At 40.6% G+C, this 21,072-nt stretch overlaps 1 protein-coding gene across 4 annotated transcripts in view; it reads right to left on the reverse strand.

Moving 5' to 3' along the window:
- runx1t1 (RUNX1 partner transcriptional co-repressor 1) overlaps positions 1–20,805 on the reverse strand; it is a 68,266-nt gene extending 47,461 nt beyond the window's left edge. For 3 of the 4 annotated variants that reach the window (XM_016504285.1, XM_016504283.1, XM_016504282.1), the window contains exon 1: positions 20,367–20,805. In XM_016504285.1, coding sequence (XP_016359771.1) covers positions 20,367–20,394 — 28 coding nt within the window. In that variant the 5' untranslated portion in view covers positions 20,395–20,805. Of the gene's footprint in view, positions 1–4,584; positions 4,668–20,366 lie in introns of all 4 variants that reach the window. The other variant, XM_016504287.1, reaches the window with a different exon arrangement.
- Positions 20,806–21,072: the final 267 nt, after the last annotated feature.

Consider the following 21,072-nt stretch of genomic DNA (forward strand, 5'->3'; position numbering starts at 1 on the left):
ATATCGTGATAATACCGTATACCGTGATAAAAGCATTAGCAATTAATCGCAACATGAGAATTTGATACCGGCATATCCCTATTTGACATAGAGGTTTGCTGTGAATCTGTCCTCTCATATGCTCTGAATTAAGAGCACTCTTGCAAAAACAACCTTCTTCTGGTCCAACCAACCAATCTGAGTTCAGTCACATCTGCTTCTGCTTAACCAGATTCACTTCATATTGCACTATTACTGTACATTCATATTAGATGAAAAAATATAGATGCGAGGTGAACAGCATGTTTGCTCATGTTCGTTATGTCCAGATTATCAGATTCAGTTATCAACCTCCTGATTCATAAGTCTAAAAATTCACTGTGTGGATGCCTGAATGCTTCAGACTAGAGACCTGCACTCCCGCGGAACCCACGGGACTCAATGTAACAGGGTGTGGCGCGGGACAACTCTTGATGGGCGAGTGCGGGCAGGAAGAGACTCGTGTGTGTGCGGGATGCGGGAGAATAAAATGATTCGCGGGACTCCCCTTTATGCGGGTTTTTGCGGGCGGGAGCGGGACAAAACATGAATGTTGCGGGTGGGAGCGGGACCAGATAAGATATATTTCTGCGTGAGCGGGCGGGCACGGGACAGAATCTTGCGGGAGTAGGCGGGACTGAAAAATCCGTCCCGCGCAGGTCTCTACTTCAGACCCATCCAAAATAGCGGCATGCGGCCATCCTGTCTGCATCAATAAGCCCCCTTCCACCATTTTTTTGCAAGCAGCGGCAGGAACAACCTCATTAAAACCAAGAAAAATCAATTTGGAGAGTCCAAACAAAGGCATGCATCTGCCTCTACTGCTGTGTTTTAAGTCTCTAGAGTGGCGCTCTTCCTCCTCTCTCATCCCCCCCCCCACCCCCCGCATTCATTCTTTTTCTGCTCTCTTTCTCAGATTTGCTGTTTCTCTCTCTCCCCTCCCAGACTGCCATCACTGCATGTGATTAACATATGTCTGGGCTTTCAGCCCCTGTCAGCTTGAAGGCATTTCTCCCAGCCACCTTAAACAGCAGATGAGCTCCATGTGGAGGAAACACTCAGGATGGAGAGGCGATGGGTGGAGAGATGGATCTTTCCTTCTCGCACATTTAGTGGCAAATTTCTCTCTCTTCATCAGCCTCCAACCTGTCTCTCCAGACTGGGGGTTGAACAGAGTGTGACTTTGAGAAAAACAGCACTGGCAAAGACACATTTCGATGGCAGAGGCATTTCCTGAGATTCACCATTCCAACCATTTCACAGCGATGGGTAATAATACAATAATTGTACCTAGGGCTGCACGATATTAGAAAAAACTCACATTGCGATATTTTATTTTTCTGCGATATATATTGCGATATGAAAACAAAATCACCACATGACTTGAATAGTTTATTTAGAAAAAAAACTAATCAATGTTTGGGGTGATTTTGTAGGCGAGTAAATCAGCATAGGAAATAAACAAATTACAAGCATAGAACGCATCCATTTTCTTTCTCAATTGTTTCCCTTCACCTAAGCCATAAGCAATATTTTACAAGGATACTTGCAGAGCACCGTATTTCAGGCACAAATAGACGCAGAAGTGAACAGAAATCAGTGTTCATGTGCATCTGCGTGGCTCTCACTGTGTCTACACCGGACGTGAGCGGTGCAGCGCGACGCGACAAAATACAATAGAATCCATTATAATCAGTGATGCTGTCTGTCTACACTGGATGCGGCACGACAAATCCCCGACAGACGCGGAAGTGTCAACAAAGGATAAACGGATTTCCAGCACTGAAAAATCACGTGCAGTAGCTCTGCTACTAAATGTGTTTAAAATAGGTATCTCTGTACAGCTGTCGCGTCCGGTGTAGACACTGTGTCTGTGTGTGAGCAAAGAAAACAATCAGTATAAATATAACGATCAGTAGCCTATACTAAACATCGCACATCCCGCGATGTGACTATCGTGGATGCGCACATCGCGATATCGATGCTGAAACGATATATCGTGCAGCCCTAATTGTACCTTAAATGTTCAATCACTGGCAAAAAAAAAAGAGAACGACTTTTCTGGAAGTTCCAACTGGCACTGCGTCAAACAAAGTTGATTTCATTTAATTGGCAGTGGATGCATTCACTTGTAAATTATGAACATTACCAACACTCCAACAATGCTAGATTTCCTCATTTGCTTTTTCCTGCAGCTTTAAATACTGAAGTAAAATGCAGTGTAGCTATCAAAGTCATAAAAGGCAAAGTGTGCTACAAGGCACAAGAAAAATAGACTGCTACTGACAGATACGCTTTCAAACACCTCGCCATTGACGTCTGAAAATGTAAACATAATTGAACAATTATAGGATGATCACTTACCATGAGGTAAAAAACAAACCCTTGCTGCATTTATATCCTGCAATGAGGTGTGTGAGAAAATGTCCTTTCAACTTCCTTTCGTCAGCGCTTACACACCTTCACTTCCACTCAGGACAAAGCCAAATCCGTCAATTCCCCTTGCCTCTAAACTAGTGCATTTCTTAAAAGCCACTACATCCCGAATTTTATTGAGGGGCAACGTAGCAAACTAAATATTCAGGCTTTTCTGTGGCTCCCTTCCATCCCCTCCCTTCCCTTAAACCAATCTGACAACCCTTTCAGAGCCGGTGGGAAGAGAATATATTTCCAAGCTGGCTTGATAAAGGCCTGCTTTAAGAGTTGGCTGCATTAACAGACTGAAAGAGCAGGAAAGAGACAATGCGAGTTGAGGAAACTGTGAGCTGAAGGGATTCTACTTCTTTCGTGTTCCAAGGACCAATAGCGCAAGCTTTTTCGTGACGGGCTTAAGAGCTTCATGAAAAGCAAGCGAGCATACATATACCTCTTCTGCAGGGTCTTTTCCTGCAAGGTGAAGGTTCCAACTTGAAAAGTGGGACAGAGTTGCACAAATGCAGTGTCCTCACACGCTCTGCCCCTTGACCTGTGCTGCACATTGACACCAGGGGAACAGTGTCTTTTGTTGTCTGTTGGTGCTGAAAAAGGGCCTAAATTAGTTCAGTTTTTCTTGCGCATTGTCTGCTTCTCGACCCAACCCAAAGGGCTTGATTTTCCACACAGCTGGAAGCCATTAGAGCTCTCTGATGATCTGCTTGTACGATGGCTTAGCTGCCGAGGCTGCAATGAGACAGAAAAAGAGAAGCAGAGGAGGAACTGAAGTAGAGACAGTCATTAGATCAGCCAGTATGATGCTGTCTCACAGAAGAAACCCCAAAGGGCAAGAGTGTCCAATAAGAGGGTATGAATCACAGTGTAAATATTTCTCATACAGCAGACACCATAAGAAGATGCTCCTTGCAGGAGCAAAACACTAGAAACAAGCAGCGAACACAGAAGTGCTTATGCTGCATCTTATGTAGAATCGCTACAAACATCAATGAAAACTCAAACAGGCTGGAAATGCCTCTGTTGATCCTTTGTGCTGTAATAAAGCCATAGTGAAACAGTCCGTATAATGCTGGAAATATAAATATGAATGGATGCCCAATGACATCCCCAGATCCCAATAACCTTCTCCTTTGATGCACACAACATGGATAAGCAAATACAGGTAAACATGTCAGCAATGTGGACACAGTTCACAACAAAAATGATGCTAGAGTAGCAATATGTAAAATGTGTTTGGCTGAAATACTGAGACGCAACATGAAGAGTTCAATTACCCTAATTTAATTACCAAAACTTGAAAACACTTGAAAATGAAAACACAAAAACTTCCAGTTTTGGTGTTTCGGTTAAAAATATGTTTTGGTGCATCACTGCTAGTTTTCATATGTAACTTGTGTTGTGGGTCTGCATGAAAAAAAGAAGAGAAAAAGCAGAAGTAAGTGTATGTGTGTGTGTGTTTGTGTGTGTGTCCAGTCCCGAGCCATCTGCCCGTTCTGCTGTCCCCGAGTCCCAGAGCAAGCTGTGGCTGAGGGCCGGGGCCAGATCTGTGTTCCGCAGCTATTCATGACTTTCCCACTCCACCTTTTCAGCATGACTGCGGCACACAGTGCACGCCAATCAAGCTCAACAACGGTCACCAGGTCCAAAGAGACCCCCCCACCCCTCGACTCCCGTGATGGCAGAATGATCCCGCTCTCCAGTCTGTATAATGTGTGCAAGTATCATCTGAATGTGTGGCTCACACTAGAAAGTGACACAGGCAGTTGTGCTGATTCATGAAAAGCATGTCGTCAGTAACAAATCAGCCCCCTCATTTGGACCCGAGCCAGACTCTGCTCTCAGCCCGGTCCAGCCGCCGTCTGACAACTGAGCCTCTCTTACTTGCTGCGGAAAACAGAGCATGTTTCATTAGGCGGTGGAGTTTGACGTTATTCTGAAGTCTGTTTAATCTCATAACATGGAAAGAGGTAGAGATGCCTTCATGGCTCATTCCTTTAGTGTTTGCACACTAGGTGGTGCTAGTAATACATACTTCAGATATTAAATCTTCACACATACACGCACACACCAACACGTACAGAGTGACAGATTCATTGTGTCTGCTTCTGCATTTAGGTAACGAACAAAAACACCTACGTCTCATTTCTAAATCCTGATCATGAGCCGTTCGGTTTTCAGAGGCGAGTCCAGATGCGCACTGACAGATTCACCAGCAAGTGCTGAAGAGAGAGAGAAAAAAAGATGGTCCTGCTTTAGAACATTTTTGTCAACTTTTTCAAAAGTGTGGATGCCAGCTGTCCCAGCTTATGTTTAGATTATGTAATGCAAACATATTGTGGAAAGAGGACAGAAACTGCACAATGCAGGCTCTCCTCAGTCCTGTTATTACTTTCGGTATCCTCATGAGTGACTAACACAAAAAGAGAGAGAGCAAAAAAAACAGGAGGAATCTGTCAGTGGGACCGGAGCTGGCTGAGCGAGAGATCGAGCCCAACAGGAACCAGTCATTCCTGGCCCAGCCCTTCTCCACACAATGGCCTTTAGAATGGAAGGAACCACGGGCCCGGCAGAGATAGCCCACTGTCAGGAACCAGGACGGACAGGGCCCGGCCTCCCCAGGCAGGATGTCGCTGCTGCAGGACTGCACGGCCCCGATATCCCACGTTCACACACTCTTCCCCCACCTGCAAGCTGGGATGTTTTGCTCCTCAGGTAATCAAAGTCGGAAGCCCAGAGGGCGGGCGAGCTCACAGACTGACCTCCACTGTCCTGGTCAAGAGGTTGGTCCCGCTATCAGGCTTCCGCAAGCCACAACTGGGGCATCAACAAGCTGCAGTTATCCGCCCCACTCTTGCCCTTCTTGAGGAAGGCAAATTAATGGCAGAAAGTTCCACAGATTTCCACAGAAATCAAATGCCTGTCATTCATAAATTCACAAATGCTCCTGCCCCTTGTATGATCATAAGGGATAGTTCACCCAAAAATCATAATTTTTACACCCTCATGTTGTTTCAAATCTGTATGTCTTTCTTTATTCTGAATAGCACAAAAGAAGATATTTAGAAGAATATTTCAGCTGTTTCTTCCCATACAATGAAAGTCAATGGAGACTTTCATTTTTATTACTTTTTCAATGTTTCCTTTAAATATTTTGGCTTATTTGAAAATGCTTTCAGTTACCAATAATAGTGTATTACTCCACTTTACCACAGAAAATGTGGCACACATCTCTATTCACAGGCGTGTGGATAAAGGAAATCCTTTCTTCTAAACAATACACAGTCCCTCGAGGAGGAGCTGAGGCATGGATTTCACAAATGTCCACACTCTATACTCACAGATTAGGATAAAACACTTCCAGTATCCTCATGAAATATTCACTAGCCCCGGTGAGGTGAGGACGGACTGTGGCACGCTGACCCCGGGTGTCCCGGGCAGACCCCAAGCATCCCTCTGGTCAGCACTGCTCTACTTCAGCACACCTCCGACCACGGAGTACCGCCAACAGCCCGCTGCAGTTGCCATGACAATGGGCACTGCAGATATGTTGTGAGGTGAGCAGCCTGTCAACCTGCAGAGGCGCTTTTGTGTGTGTACTACATGCTAAATAAAGTTACCGCCACTACTAGAAAGACAGAAAAAAAGAGAGAAATAGATACAGAGGAAATAAAAAGAGAAACTCATTGCCGTTAATAAAATATATGGTGACCGGTGCAGCAGTGGATGAGTTATGCTCGGCCTCGCTCAAATCAAAACAGTCTCATGTCAGAGCCATAAAACTAAAACAGTCCTCTGGCACATGTGTGCTATTAACATCACTTGTCCATTGCTCAGAAAGCCTCTTAGCCACTAAATCAAACCCACAGATGGCATGAAGACTGAGGTGGGAGAGGAGAGGTGACTACACAACTGTTGCGCTCAATTCAGAGTTTACATTCGTCCATTAGCTGAGGAAAGCCAGGGACACAACAGCTTCAACATATGACAGCGGAAATGCAAATAAAAAAAATGGAAAGTAGTTTTCTCACTTTTCCAAATACTATTATTAATGTAAAAAATACTACATAAAAATAATTACTAATTTTGTGCATGTCTGTGATTGAAATATATTTATTATGATAATAAAGATATCAATATCACTCTAGATGCTATAACACTAATTACTAGAACTAAAACTATTAAAGGTAATAGCCTCAAGTATTGCCATTGCAAACTTCAGGCTGTGATTAAATGGTGATAAAAATTTTTAAATATATGCATTTTTAATAATTAAATAATTTTTATTTTTAATTACTAATTTTGTGCATGTCTGTGATTAAAATATATTTATTATGATAATAGAGAGTGCAAGTGTAAGAGGGTCAAGTGTTTTTTTTTATAAAAAAATAAAACAAATAGACAAAATAGAATTAAAATAGAGAGAGATAGAGTTATAGGGTCAAACTACGATGGAAGAGATGCGTTTTTAACCGTTTGATTGTATTTATATTTATTTATAGTTTATGTAATTATTTATTTATAGTTAAATGTAATTTTTTTTGTAACAAAAACAAAAGACAACTAGCAAAGAATTTCATGACTCTAAGTCATTTTTGAGCCTAGCACAGCCAAAAATACATAACAGTAGGGCAGTAAACACAGACACGTGCAATGTGGAATTGTGGGTAGCAAATACGATTCCACATCAACACAACACTATGAGCGATTAAAAGTGTTTTAGAAAAAAAACAACAACAAAAACAACCCACACAATCCCTTTGCACACACTCTGCTGAAACTCAAGAGATCAAGATACAGAGAGCAGATCAATGGCACTGTCAGGCACTCCAAAGTCAGAGACTGAAATGAATGGCATGAACAGTGGCAGACGTCTTTGAACGAGTGAGATCTGCGAGAATGAGGACAGCGGGAGTTAATTGAACCCTCTATAGCCTCCAGCTACACACTTCTACTACAAATGCAACACTTCTACCACAAATGTTCAGTTCTACTGAAATACTTTGCGTTGGTTTGCACCACCACCCTAATAAAAAAGACATGAATCTGCAAAGTTATGTTGCCCTGTACAACGTATAACATAACAGCCTGTATTATCCATAAACGAGGCAATCTGATTATAACATTATTCCAGAGCCTATCATAAATAAAGCTAGTGATTATGGGCGAACAAGCACAGCTTGCAAGAGTGATTCAAATCCGCACATTAAAACATGATACTATATGATGCTTCTGAATGTGATGCTGTTCAGACCATCTCCTCCTGTTTCATTCCTCCTTTTCCTCTCTCACTTCTTCCTGCTTCTATATTTTGTGGCATCTGGCACAGCGACTATACGTCTGTTCAATTGTTCTGTGCTCCACTCTCAATCTTCCTTCTCTCTGTCTGGTCTCTAACAGGGTTGCCTGATCTTCTCCTCCCTCTGGTTTCCTCTGACTAGTTCTGCTCGGTGCTGATACAGTCCTGGCCTGCAGCCCTGTCCATCAATCTCCAGCCTGTGGCATCGGTGAACACAGGAAGGCCCCACCCTGACAAATGCCTGTGAAAACTTTATTCCATCCAGTCCTTCTTTCTTTATCTTTGTCATTCCTTGTGTCCTATGAACATCTCACCCTGAGGTCAGTTGTGGCCTTGTCTTTCCCATCTGTTTTCGTAAGATCAATGCCTCAGGGAGACGGCAGGCATGAGCCGAGGTATATCCAATAATCACACTGATCTGGAATTCTAGTCCGCTCTCATTCCATTTCACTGTCCGCTCGTCATCGACCCTCTGCGTTACCCATAATCCACTCTTTGGCTTAACTCCATTTTCATCTCATCATATCTGATAGCAAATTCCCAGAGGCCCTCTGGTTGTGTTAGAGGAAAAAAAAAATCACTTTTCTTTTCATGGTTCTGGATAACCCGCCACCCTCCCTACCGCGATCGACAACCACCTCCGCCACCCCCTTCCCCCCTCCCAGAATGTGGATAAATAATTGAAAACAAGTGCAGGGATTTGCCAGACTGTAAGCTTCCTTTCATATGTTAATTACTCACAAACAGTTGTTTTGAATAAAGGCATTCTCTTCTCTCTCCTCCTCTTCGGGCTCCAAATCCTGCGTGGAGAAAAACGTGGTGCCAATCGCAGATAAATCCAACTCTCTGTTTATAGCATTAATCCATCTTGTGCACACACACACACACACATAACAGGCGCCTCCAGCGCTCAGCTGATGCAAGGGGCCTTTTAAGAGAGTCGTGTTTGGCGCGGAGTGACAGGGAGCACCAGACGGGAGCCAAAAGTGAGATCCGAATAAACATGCTGTGCGCGCACGCTCTCTAATCAGCCACCGACTTTTCAGTTTACGCTGTCATTAAAAGCAATAGCCTGAGGCCGTGAATGACAAATCATCTCTTTGGCAATAAGTGCTCGGGGAGGTTGCATTCAGAAGGACCCCCTTGTCAGTGACGAGTGCGGTCTTCCATGCTGCGTGCTATGATGGTGGCGAATCACCCCAGGATCTCTCTGGATACCATATTAAAAATAGGATGGCTCACAATGGTTGATTAGTTGTCTAACAGTTGACCAGTCGAATCTTGAGGTCTATCGTTTTTTTATTTGTTGTTTTAGCAGTGGTACTTTCATTATTAGTATGCTGTGCCTAGCTGTTAGGTGAAGCATAAACTAGTCTAACTGTACAGTTGTACAGGGCTTTTTTAAAGAAATAGTTCACACAAAAGTGAAAATTATCATATTACACTCATGTCCTTTGAAACCTGTATGATTTTTTTCTTCCTTTTCTTTGAGTTTTTTTTTTTTTGAAGAATGTTTCAACTTTTTTGACCATGAAAGTCAATGGGGTTCAAAGCATCACTGGACCACTGTTGTTATAAGTAACTGAAAATAAATATATTACAAATCATTTTAAATCATTAGAATAAAGCTGAAATAAAATATTATGTTACATATATATTCTCAGCTCACACACACACACACACACACACACACACACACATATATCAAAAATATAAAATACATCAAAAATATATATAGTACATGAAAAACTTAAATAAGTTTAAGCTTAAGTCCTAAAAGTCCTATTTTAATGTCCTACAAATACTAAAACTATATAGAAATGTATATAAATAAAAAATAAAAAAGGCATATGAAAATTAAATTACTAAAACTTAAACTAAAAATAAAATAATATAAAAAATGTTATATAAAAATATAATTAAAGCTAATTCAAAATATGAATAAATGCTATAATATATGTTATATAATATATTAGGGCTGGGTAAAAAAATATCGATATCTCGATATTAATCGTTTCTCATTTTTACGGAACGTCAGTTCAACAGACGTGGCAGCGCGAGGCGCATGTGAACTGATCATCTCCTCCACATTAATACCAGTTTCAACACAAAATAAACATGACTAAACATCCGAAGGTAAGTTAAAAGAAAGAGTACAACTTTACAATCCGTATCCTGTCTCATGTAATCGCTCAATCAGTGTTTCAGCCACGCAAAGACGTCACTATAACGGCTCGTAAACAATGTCATGTAATGTCACATTTATCTCAGAAAAAAAAACATATTTGGTGACCATAAACTCATTAGTCAGATAGAAAAATAAACTGTAGAGAGGGGCATGTTGCTAAATATATGCACCATATAACATCATTATATTTTTTACTGTTCTTCAATGTTTAATTTATGCTTGAATAAATCCATCGTTGTTATGACAGCCACCATTTAAATGTTTATATTTAAAAAAAACGAATTGAAGTAGAAATATTATTATGTAACTGTAACTTTATTATTGTAAAAACTTCATTAATTTTAACCTTCAATATTATAGTAATGTAGTACCAACTGACTCTCATGTATATTTTACAGCATTAGTTGAGATATTTGTTTTTCTTTGAGAAAATTTGGCATGTACTGTACCTGATTTTTAACCAAAATAACTGATATTGAATCGAATCGGTAATCGAATCGAATCGTAAGCTTGTGAATGAGAATCGAATCGAATCGTGAAATTTGTGTCAAAACCCAGCCCTATAATATATATAATATGCTATAATAATGGACCTTTTTCACATTTCCGGGTTTCTCAGCAGCGGAAGTCATCATAGTTGGGTTAATATATTATTTTTTGCATTCCCATTTGCTCAAATAGCAAAAGAAAAACTCCACGATAGTGTTTTCATGACTTTCAATAAAAGAAAAAAAATGTATAGACTGATAACAGCAGTTAAAAGAGAGAACGATGTCAGAACGATGTCAAATTTACCGTCCCTCCCATAGACGCTGCTTTAGAAACACCCTCGCATTAGCATAAACTACTTTTTAGCTATAAAAGGGTGAGCATTCAGACCGTGACCTGGCCAACGCAAATTTTAGATGCGATTAGGTCTCCGGAGGATGGAAATGTTTGGAATCAAGTGTCTCAGGGTGAATGAAATCATGACAAGCTCCTAATCCCTCTATTGAGAGCACACGCTACACCGCGCGCAACTGCAACACAATCTAACCATCAAGGTGGCTTCAGCTGCACATGACTCTGCGCCACATCCAAAGCACAAACCCCCTTCATTTAACTGTAGCAGCATCTCCCATATGGTGCCAGGAGGAGGCGGGGCTGGAGGGAGACGGTGAGACAGACAGAAAGAAAGAACAGTTAAAATTCGCAAACATAAAATTGCAGCTGCACCATTATATTTGATCCCAGTGCAGCTGTGAATTATTATGTGGACAATTTAATACTGCCAAAGAGGAAATAGAAGATTAAGATCATATCTTTGCATCGCTGCCAAAGTGTGCGCACATTCATGAGCCCAGAGCCTCAGAGCAGGGGATGGGTTCGTTACAGACACATCTCCTTTCATGCTCCAAACGAGACGGCTGGAAGACGTCTTTCTCGCTTTCTGTGTTGGTAAGGTACGTGGGGAGGTGCAGACAGGGCTGTGCTTAGAGGGATGAGCCATTCACGTTTCACTCATGCAGCCCCGAACGTCCTGTGAGCCAGTAATTTGTCCAGTCACCGGGGGAACATTAAAACCAGACCAAAAGAATTCTTTACAGTTATGGAAAAAGTGAAGAGAAGAAGAAAAACAGGCACATGCACACATCTTTCCCCTAAAAAGTTATTACATTTTGTGAATGGTATGGAGTAATGGCAAGCATATGTGGCACTGCACTCGGAGCAGTAGTCAAGGCTAGGCTAATCGTGCTAGCAGGACTGGGAACCCTTGACACATAACGGATACTTGTTACTGAAGTATAGCTTACAAAACCAGATGTTGATAAAGACACATTAAGACAGATGGGAGAACAATTACTGGCACACACAACTGTCTTGAAACAACTTAAAACATTTCTGACCTTATAAGGCAAGATGAATTTATACGCACTGGCATTTTATTGCTCCATGAGACCCCTTCCCATTCGGAGAGGGGTCTCAATTTTGCCATAGCTGCGCCGCTCGCCGCAACGTGCAGCTATTTAAAGCACTGGCGCTGAAGTGTATTTTGAAAGGAATAAATCAGTGAGAGACCACAGTGCAGTGAAATACCACATAACGCCATTCCAATCCATATGTAGCCCTATATATGCTTGGATACATTGTTCAGGAACTTTTCTGCCAAACTGAAAATCGCCAAAGATCATCACTTCTTTGGGACTCATGCAATTACAAGTCTTAAAGTCAACATAAAATGACATATGCGGCATAAAATTTCCAACCAAAAACTGCAAAAACTAATTTGGGTGGGACTCAAACAATGCCTAAATTGCTCCTACTGGTTAAAGTTATCCAATAGCCAACACGGCCGTGGCGATGTCAGCAGAAAATGTGCACGGATGAGTCACATTAAAACCAGGAATATCCAGAAATCAAATAAAAATCTTTCAACTGTAAAACCAAATGCACCATATTAATAGTCAGTTTCACTGTCCACCCAAATACAATGCGTGATATATCAGTACCATATCAGCTAACGGCTGATATTAGACTTTTTTAATTTTTTTATTTATCCACGTCAGTCAGTAACACTCAAAGTTAATCTTTAAAACAGTAATAATTTAATAATACTTAAATGTAATTTAAATGTATTTAAATGTAGATTTAAATGTAATCTTAAGCAAGTCTTAAAAAGAATATTAATTTGTTGTACTAAACATTACAATGTTATGATGCAGTGTTTAAAATGATTTATTTTAGTTTTTAGTGCATTTTTAAAAATGTATTTAGACATAATAATACTGAATTCTAATATCAGCCATAACATGAAAATAATTGTCTAGAATTGTTCATATTGGAGCATCCTTAATACAAACGTCTCAAAATTGATTTTGCAGGCAGAATCTCAGGTCCTTAGAGGCTGTGCCACTCACATAAAGGTTAATTATACCCAAATACTCTGCACAAATTAAAGTGGTACGGATCACTGCCCTCCTCTCCCGACCCCCTCAACACTATTGATCCATAAAGATCCACTCCACAATACCGCACACAAGTCACGTAATAACCATGAGCGCTACATCACTTTACTGGACTTGATCTGCTTTGTTGATCTTCTTCAGTATCTTCTTTCGGAGGGGTCTGAAAAATGACTGGCATGTCGGAGGTCTGTGGCAGCCGAGGCCAGTTCATTCTGTGGTCATGTGCGTGCGGTGGAGCCGTGCTGCTAATGGCGGAAGTCCTGAGTGACCAGGAATGGCTCCTGGCAGGATGAATTCCTTCCCAGCTGTTTAAAAAAAACATGCTCACATCCATACGGCCATAAACAGGATCTGAGACAAGGTTCATTCCCATTTCACGGTTTCTACGAAGTCTGCATAAGAGAGTCTTATCAGAGGAACCTCGTTTGTCAGGAAAAGTCCAGCAGTACTATCTTAGCTGCCGTAATTCAGAGCATTATGTTTAAATAAGCGATTGAGTAATCAATGCATTATCGTCTTGGTCTATGGTGTTTCTTATATTGTTATATTTTGACTTTTGTGTTAAAACAGCTCCTTTAGTCTTTCCAATAGCGATGATGGTAACATGGGGAGATAATGTTAAGTAATTCAGCACAATTCTCCATTCGTTCTGCCGCTACAAACACTTTTAATGCGCCAGGGGTGCCCCCTCCATTCATGGCTAACAAAAGCTTAGATGCAATGGACGTTTAACAAAATGACTCTTTTATGCGAAGCCGCGTTGAAAACGAAGAGGTTCATCCACCCGGGCGCATGCTCCTCTTTACCTGCTCCCCCATGCTCTGTCTTCCTCTACTTCTACACTTCAGCCCCGTCTTATGAATCACCTCTTCTAGAAATAATTGACACAGAGCGTTTATCTCGAAGGCACCTGCTGATCATTCAACTACAACACAATCTTCTAGTGTGCTACACCACAGAGCTATTGTCCCACCACAGTGTCTGTGACACTAACTGCCAACAACAGGAAGCCCAAACTATAGCCTCAATACAATTTGGACTAATCCAGAGACAAGAAAACACACACACAAATTATTTTCGAAAAAGTCTGTATACTCAGTTTATGAAGAAGCTATTGAACACCAGGTGTTATTTTCTCTAGCGGTGTAAGAATCTATAGACGTTATAATGAATGCACACCATATGGCATTGTGTGCTTTGGAAAATCACTGCGTGACACAATTGTATACTACCTTATTTTTCATTTATTCAGACCGTACGAGCGGTGAGTACAATTCTACCGATCCGTCTTGTTCTCGCCGTCTTTCTGCTGGCTTGCTCTCTGCTTTTCTCGGGAGCTCTAATAATTGACTGAGCGTGTCAATATGTGTAGTGAACACACAGGGGCCTACTGTCTCTGCCTATTGATCCATAGCTCTTGAAGGAGTCGAGCCTCTAGGCTCAAAACAAATCTTAATTACACTCCTCTTTACTGGGCCAGAGAGGCTGCACTCGAGTGGGTGCCCTTTTCATAAATACATATCAGAATCCATAAATCAAAATGAATGGGCGTGAGCGGCCCATGAATCAAACATTAGTGACTGAACAGATACGGCCGACAGATTCCCACTCTGATGCCATCAATTACAGAAAAAGGTAGTCCTTAATGCATCTGTGCTCCATGTAAACTGAGAATACAGTAATATTGCATTTTAGTATAATGCATTTTGCTTTATAACAGTCCAGAACGTGTTCTCATCTGATTTATAACATCAGTATTTCTGTTTTGAGTCCTTTGTTTATCTCAAGTGTAATGTAATGCGAGTCTATTTCTGCACTGATTCCAAGAATCATCATTAATTTTTCATGACAAAAAAGTTTTGGAGGGCCAAAATCATTGACCAAAACAGTTGAATAAGCAATTATTTGATGACATTTTGACTTTGTCAATGTCTTTTTCGTGCACATGACGTGAATAAGCAACAATAAGTAAGCATGTCAACACTGTAGACGCACTTCACCATGACCAAAAATGATGGTAGAGTAGCAATATGTAAAATTTGTTGTCTGAAATATTGAGACAGCTCCTTGCCAAAGAACTTTACTACAACTGGTTTAATTTATTACCTTAAAACAAAGAATTCAATTACCCACATGTAATTATTAAAACTTCATTTTCAGTTTAGATTTTTGGCCAAAAGAAAACTCGGTTTCTATGCTTCAATAAGAAAATAATTTGGTGCATTACTATTATGAATCATATCTTTCAGTTTACATCAAGAAAAAATTATCAAAGAAAAGTAATTAAAGTTACACTGTAATCGATCAAATGAAAAAAAATTTTTGGTGTGCACTTGGATTATTCATTATTATACACATTATTTATCATCCCAAGCATTATTACATGGTTATTTAATATATAACGGATTTTTTTGTTAAAAGTCCAGCAAAATAACTCAACATGAAATGAACAAATATAAGATCTGGTCATACTGCCCACCCCTAGCTATAAGCTACTGTAAAGGTAGCAAAAGGATAAACGTCACTGAAAGGATGTTTCTGATGTCTCTTTGGCAGTCTGTCACCCTTTTTAATGAAGAAGCTTTATAGACTTTCTGCAAGAGCTGAGTCCATCCCTCAGCAATTGTCACCTCATAAAAAGAAGTAAACCCTAATAAAGCCATTACACAGTCCATATTCTCCATCAATCATGCCTTTACACTGATATGCCAAAGCGTAATGTTGGTCATGTGCCATTCTCACCTTCTCCTTGGCAAAAGCAGCTCCTGAATCCACAGACAAAACCCAATTACAGATAACAATGTGCTAATCTCTGTTCCCAGGGAGCAGAGAGTCGGTCTGGAGAGAGATAGCGATGCCGCGAGGCTGAAACGCAGGCCAGATACAGCCTGTATGACAGAGCCTGTGTTTTTTTTTTGTGTGTGTCCTTCACTCCTTCCTGCTAAAGTCACGCTCCCTTGGACCACCCCATCCCCCCCCCCAACACACACACATACACACTCATCCTGACACCTTCACCACCCTGAATATTTTACCCTTTTACAGCTAATCTTTAAATGTAAATTCTGTGACGGGAAAATAGAGGAGGCGCAAGATAACAGGTTACATCTTCACTCCTGCGGCGCTATCGCCTTCTGCATCGCTGAAAAGCACCTATTCAATAAGATTACCTTCTGGCAGAGTGCACGGCGACACACCACGGCTTTGTATTCATTAAACACACATCCCCGGCTTATCTGAAATATAAAGGGGCTTGTCAGGATGGCACATTGTGTGTGTGTCTAAGGGGAAGGCAATGTGCATTAGGGCGATTACAATATCAGCCTGGTCCAGATGGAGGCAGGAAAATAAACAGAGGGGGAGAGAGAGCGAGCGAGCGAGAGACAGAGACAGAAGACAGAGAGGTAGTTTAGCGTGCGCGTGACTGCATGTGTGTGAGTGCGGCTGATGGATGTGAGTGAATAAGACGACGTGTTGGAATAAGAGAGGAAGGGAGAGAAAGACAAGTTAATTGGCAAGTGAATCTTGGATTAACAGAGAGAGAGACAGTGAAAGAGAAAGAGAGAAAGGAAGACAGATAGTGAGCAAGGCTGGGCGGCCTGGACACCTGTCAGCTGGAGCAGCGGTTTGTTTAGTTAACCCCAGTCTGGACCACAATGACGGCTCAGGTTCAGATAGACCTCATTTTCAAGTTCAAATCCTTCTGTTGTTTTAAGCCATCAGAAATGGAGTATTTAGTTTACTATATCAATATTCATGAATTTCAAGAATTAGTTATGACCTGATCAAAAATAATTGACTTTAAATATATAATATTTTATATTAATATAAATGTATCTATTTTAAATTCTCCACTCTTTATTATTAAATTTATTTAAATTAATATACAAAAATTAATACCTAGGACAAATTTGTTTTGTAAAAACTGTATCGGCTAAAAAAGCCCCATGTAAATTCTTACACATCCCCCTTTGACTTTATATTGCCTCATTATATTGTACTCTCCAGCCCCACGATACAATAAAAACCACTCATCCTCTTCTCTCACGTTATACTTTCATGCTTTATGAAATCCAATAACCACACGCTAAATTCCCCTCTTTGAAAAATTTGTAGCCATTATGCCCCCTATCGATCCGAAGCACGGATTCTGGGAGATGACGGCCGCCTCAATCATTCATGGCCTGCCCTCCACAGAGACTCATGTCGAGTCAAATCTACAGCCCTCGCAAATAAGGGCCCTTTCTCCCCTCTGACAAAGCCCAACAACTCACGTCGCTTATTTACAGCCAAAGATTGAGTGTGTCAGCAAGTCCAACAGTAGCCCTCAATGAATATAAAGAGCCTTATACATGATATAGCTCAATGGAAAGAGATGCGACTGAAATAACGCTAATGCATTTTGGGAATGTTTCCCTTAAGAGCTGAAACATTAAGAGCGCATATAATGCACTTGGCTGATGTCGCGTAACTGAACTCGCTCGTTTTTCTCCCCTTTTGTTATTACAATTTTTATTCATCCAGAGAAATTATATGGTCTGTCAGCTTAGACCTTTTTGCACACATACCGGTTGCTCGCTGCAAAATTTACAGCGTGTGTTTCTGTATCCCTATGCACAAAGAGCATGTTTTTGATTTAAACATGCATGAAAGAGAAATTGTGAAGCAACGAGACATGCTGCGTATTTGCGCAAGTGTCTGGTGAGAATGTCTGCCAGTTTATGTATGGGGTTAATGACATCACTAATGAAATGAGTTACTGCAATGATAACATGCTTGGCTTTCGGCCAGAACGTCTGCTGTTCGTCATTTAAAATACACAGTAAGCACTTAACTACAAATGTTTTTACGCTGCTCTGCGTTTAAGGTAAATGAGAAGCACATTTATCAGTGGTGGAACGCAATGTTCGTCTTTCATGAATGCGACAAAAACAAAAAAAGATTCACACTGACTGGTTAATTAATTTCTAGTGATGCATGGTGCGTATTTATAGATCATCCTTACAGAAAATATGTATTAAATTTACATATAAGCTTAAACCAATATGAGTAAATATCTCCCGGACATACCTAAAAATAATGGATGAGTATTTCCATATCTCTTTCTCACACACAGCTGTGTGTGTGTTGGTGTGGGCAGTCGAGTCATCTCTTCATTATGCTGTGGCAGTGTCTGGTTTCATGCGTTTGACCCGCGTGAGGCCAGTGGGAGTCTAGGAGAGGGGAACAGGTGTGAGGCAGGCAGGCTGGTGGCTGTGCAGATGGCCTCAGCCAGAGGATGTTGCTGCCTGCTAATCCTGGCTCCAAACACACACACACACACACAGTGCTTATCGCTCACCGAACCCTCACCTCTGGCCACCATACACCATGTTTGCCTTTAATCAAGGTACGCTCACTACCTGCACTGTCCATTGGTCTCCAGATCGAATCTCGTGTTGACAGCATGACCAATTCACAGTGGAGAGTGTCATAGTTACAGCAGTTATTGCTGGTCATTGGCCTCTATTTTCTGAATCACACAAATATAAGGGAATAACATATCTTAAAAAACCTGAACTGCATGAACTGCATGACTATGAAAGCAAAAGAAACCCCTTTTGGAAAATAAAATGTAAATCTACTTTAAGATGAGAATGCTCAAGATTACAAAACAAACTCTGACTGATTGTTAAATACAAAAATAAAAAGCATAAATTTGACATGAGCAACACAAGCTGTGAGAACAAGCAAATTTCGTCAAGGGAACAGCAGTTTTTCAAAATCCCTTTGGGTTTTTTTCCGCCTTAAATACAAACGGACTGCCACAGAGGGCAAGGAAAATAAAATTCTACCCTTTCATTTTCAACTTTTACCCATCCAGCCTTTAAACTTTAAAGGCTCAGCTCTTCAGTCAAGAGAGAACTTAAGCGCCAAGAGCAGACTATTCACATCATGATGGATTGAGAAGATGAGCTTGACAATTGTGACAGGAGCAGCTTTTTTAAAAAGCTGGCTAAGTCACAATTGATAAGCACATCTTTCCAATCCATTGTGAAGTCACAGTCGTCAATACAGCTTCTCAATCAACTGTGATATCACAATTGGCAGACTCATTTTGTCAATTCACTGTGATGTCACAGTTGTCAACGGATCAGTTCATCAAATTTGATATCACAATGGTTAAACACACCTTTGTGAAATCACACTTCTCAGATGCATCTTAATCCACAATTGTCATGGATCTTCTCAAAATATATATCACTGTTGTCAAAAACATATTCTAAATTGTGATGTCACAACTGTGACTGATTGTTCTGTCACAATTAAACATAGCTTTTTAATCCAGTGTCATATCTCAGTTGTCAAACGCGTCCTCTCTAAAACGTTATCAACATTTTATAAAGCATCTTCTAAATGCATCATGCTGTCACAATTTTCTTCATGTCTCACACCAGATGTTTACCTGTGCTTGCAATCAAACATTTGATTTGATCAAATTTGCAACGGGTGAGAAGCTCGCAGACTGGCCAGCAACAATTCCAGCTTATTAGACACCGTTAATGTGTTTATAGACGGAGGTGATATTACACTCGGCCAACAGATGACATGCTGATCGCCAGTTAATGTTTGACTGGTTTACTTCATATATTATTATGAATGTTATGATGAATTACTGTAGAAATAAGTTAAATGTCTGTTATATTATTCTTATAATATATTTGAAAAAATAAAATTACGAATTCTAAACAAATCTAGAAGCTGCATTTAAATTCGTACATTAAGACCTAGCCTACGTTTTGTGTTTGGTTTGCAAAACTATAGAATATAAGATAAAGAATTTACGGAGCACGTGAGATAAGAGACAGAACACATAATCCATCTTCATAGAAACATATATAACGTTATAGTTATAAGTTACAGTATTGCAATTTACAACGAGAATTACTGTCATAAATTCTCTTACACAATATTTTCCTTTAGTTACAGGGGAAAACCCGATAAAATATATTTCAAAGCGATAAAGATGATATGAAATGCCATAAAATCCATTTTATTTATTTTATGGAGTAGATTAATGAGCGTAACATGAAAGAAAGCTTGTATGAGCGATGTTTTTCATTGTTTACAAATAGAGGTAAAGAGGTTTTTAATTAATTGTTCAAATCTATAGCAGCGAATCATTACAAAAATGTAAGTGGCCATTTAAAATCATATGGGTAACGTTAAATATGACAATTCTATGTATTATTATGTATAACGTTAGGTGATATTCGCCTTACGTTGTAAATAATATTACATTAAGCAATGTGGGCAAACCGAACATATAACAGACATATAATTTAACAGTATTCTGCGAGAGAAAAATGATATAAAGTGTTTGTCATTTACCCAAATGTAAATAAAGCATCGTAACAAATTTATTAAACGTGGCTAAAGTGTACAGACGGGTAAGTATTAATCTGAGATGACGGGAAATAGAGAAAAAGCCAGTAACGGATAGACTTACACTGAAAAGAGGTAGAAATTCCCACCATGCGTGACGGCGTTGTCAGAGAACAATTAATTTCCTGTCCTCGACTCCGGTTGATATATTAGTGATGTTTCTCAGTCTTAAACGTGTACTTCCAAGATGAAGAAGAAAGTGTGTCCGTCAAACTCCAGTGCACCGCTCTAGAGACGCTCCAGTGTGCAGAAGGGCAGTGAGCCCGAGGCTCGGATGAAGCTCAACCTGACGAGAGGATGATGCTGTGTGTGCGTCGAGCTCAACTCATTTAATGCGGCGATTTCCTTCAACTGTCCGAATACATGAACACGAAACACACAAAAACGTTTGATCCTAGTGTGCGGCAAGCGTCAGAAATATCTGGAGAACAGCGAAGTAGTGAGGAAAACGGTTTCTTCCGAAGAGCCTCTAACGCCCGCCCGGCTGCGCGGAGAAGCTGTGATCCTTTGCCTCTAGTCGGCGAGCTTCGGCGGGAAACCCAGGTGTAGAGTGGGCGGGGCTTTCTCTAGCGGTGGGCGGATCCTGACACAACAGGCATCTGGACATAAATGTGCACAGGTTTACAGGATAAACTCCACATAGTGGAATAAATTAGATTGTATGAGAAACAAAGGGGATGATAACGATACGGTTTGTTGTGATATTTTGCTCTCTCTCTCTCTCTCTCTCTCTCTCTCTCTATCTCTCTCTCTGTAGTAATGGCATTGAC

This window comes from Sinocyclocheilus anshuiensis, unplaced genomic scaffold (genome assembly GCF_001515605.1).
Source record: "Sinocyclocheilus anshuiensis isolate Anshui unplaced genomic scaffold, SAMN03320099.WGS_v1.1 scaffold54, whole genome shotgun sequence".
Lineage (NCBI taxonomy): Eukaryota > Metazoa > Chordata > Actinopteri > Cypriniformes > Cyprinidae > Sinocyclocheilus > Sinocyclocheilus anshuiensis.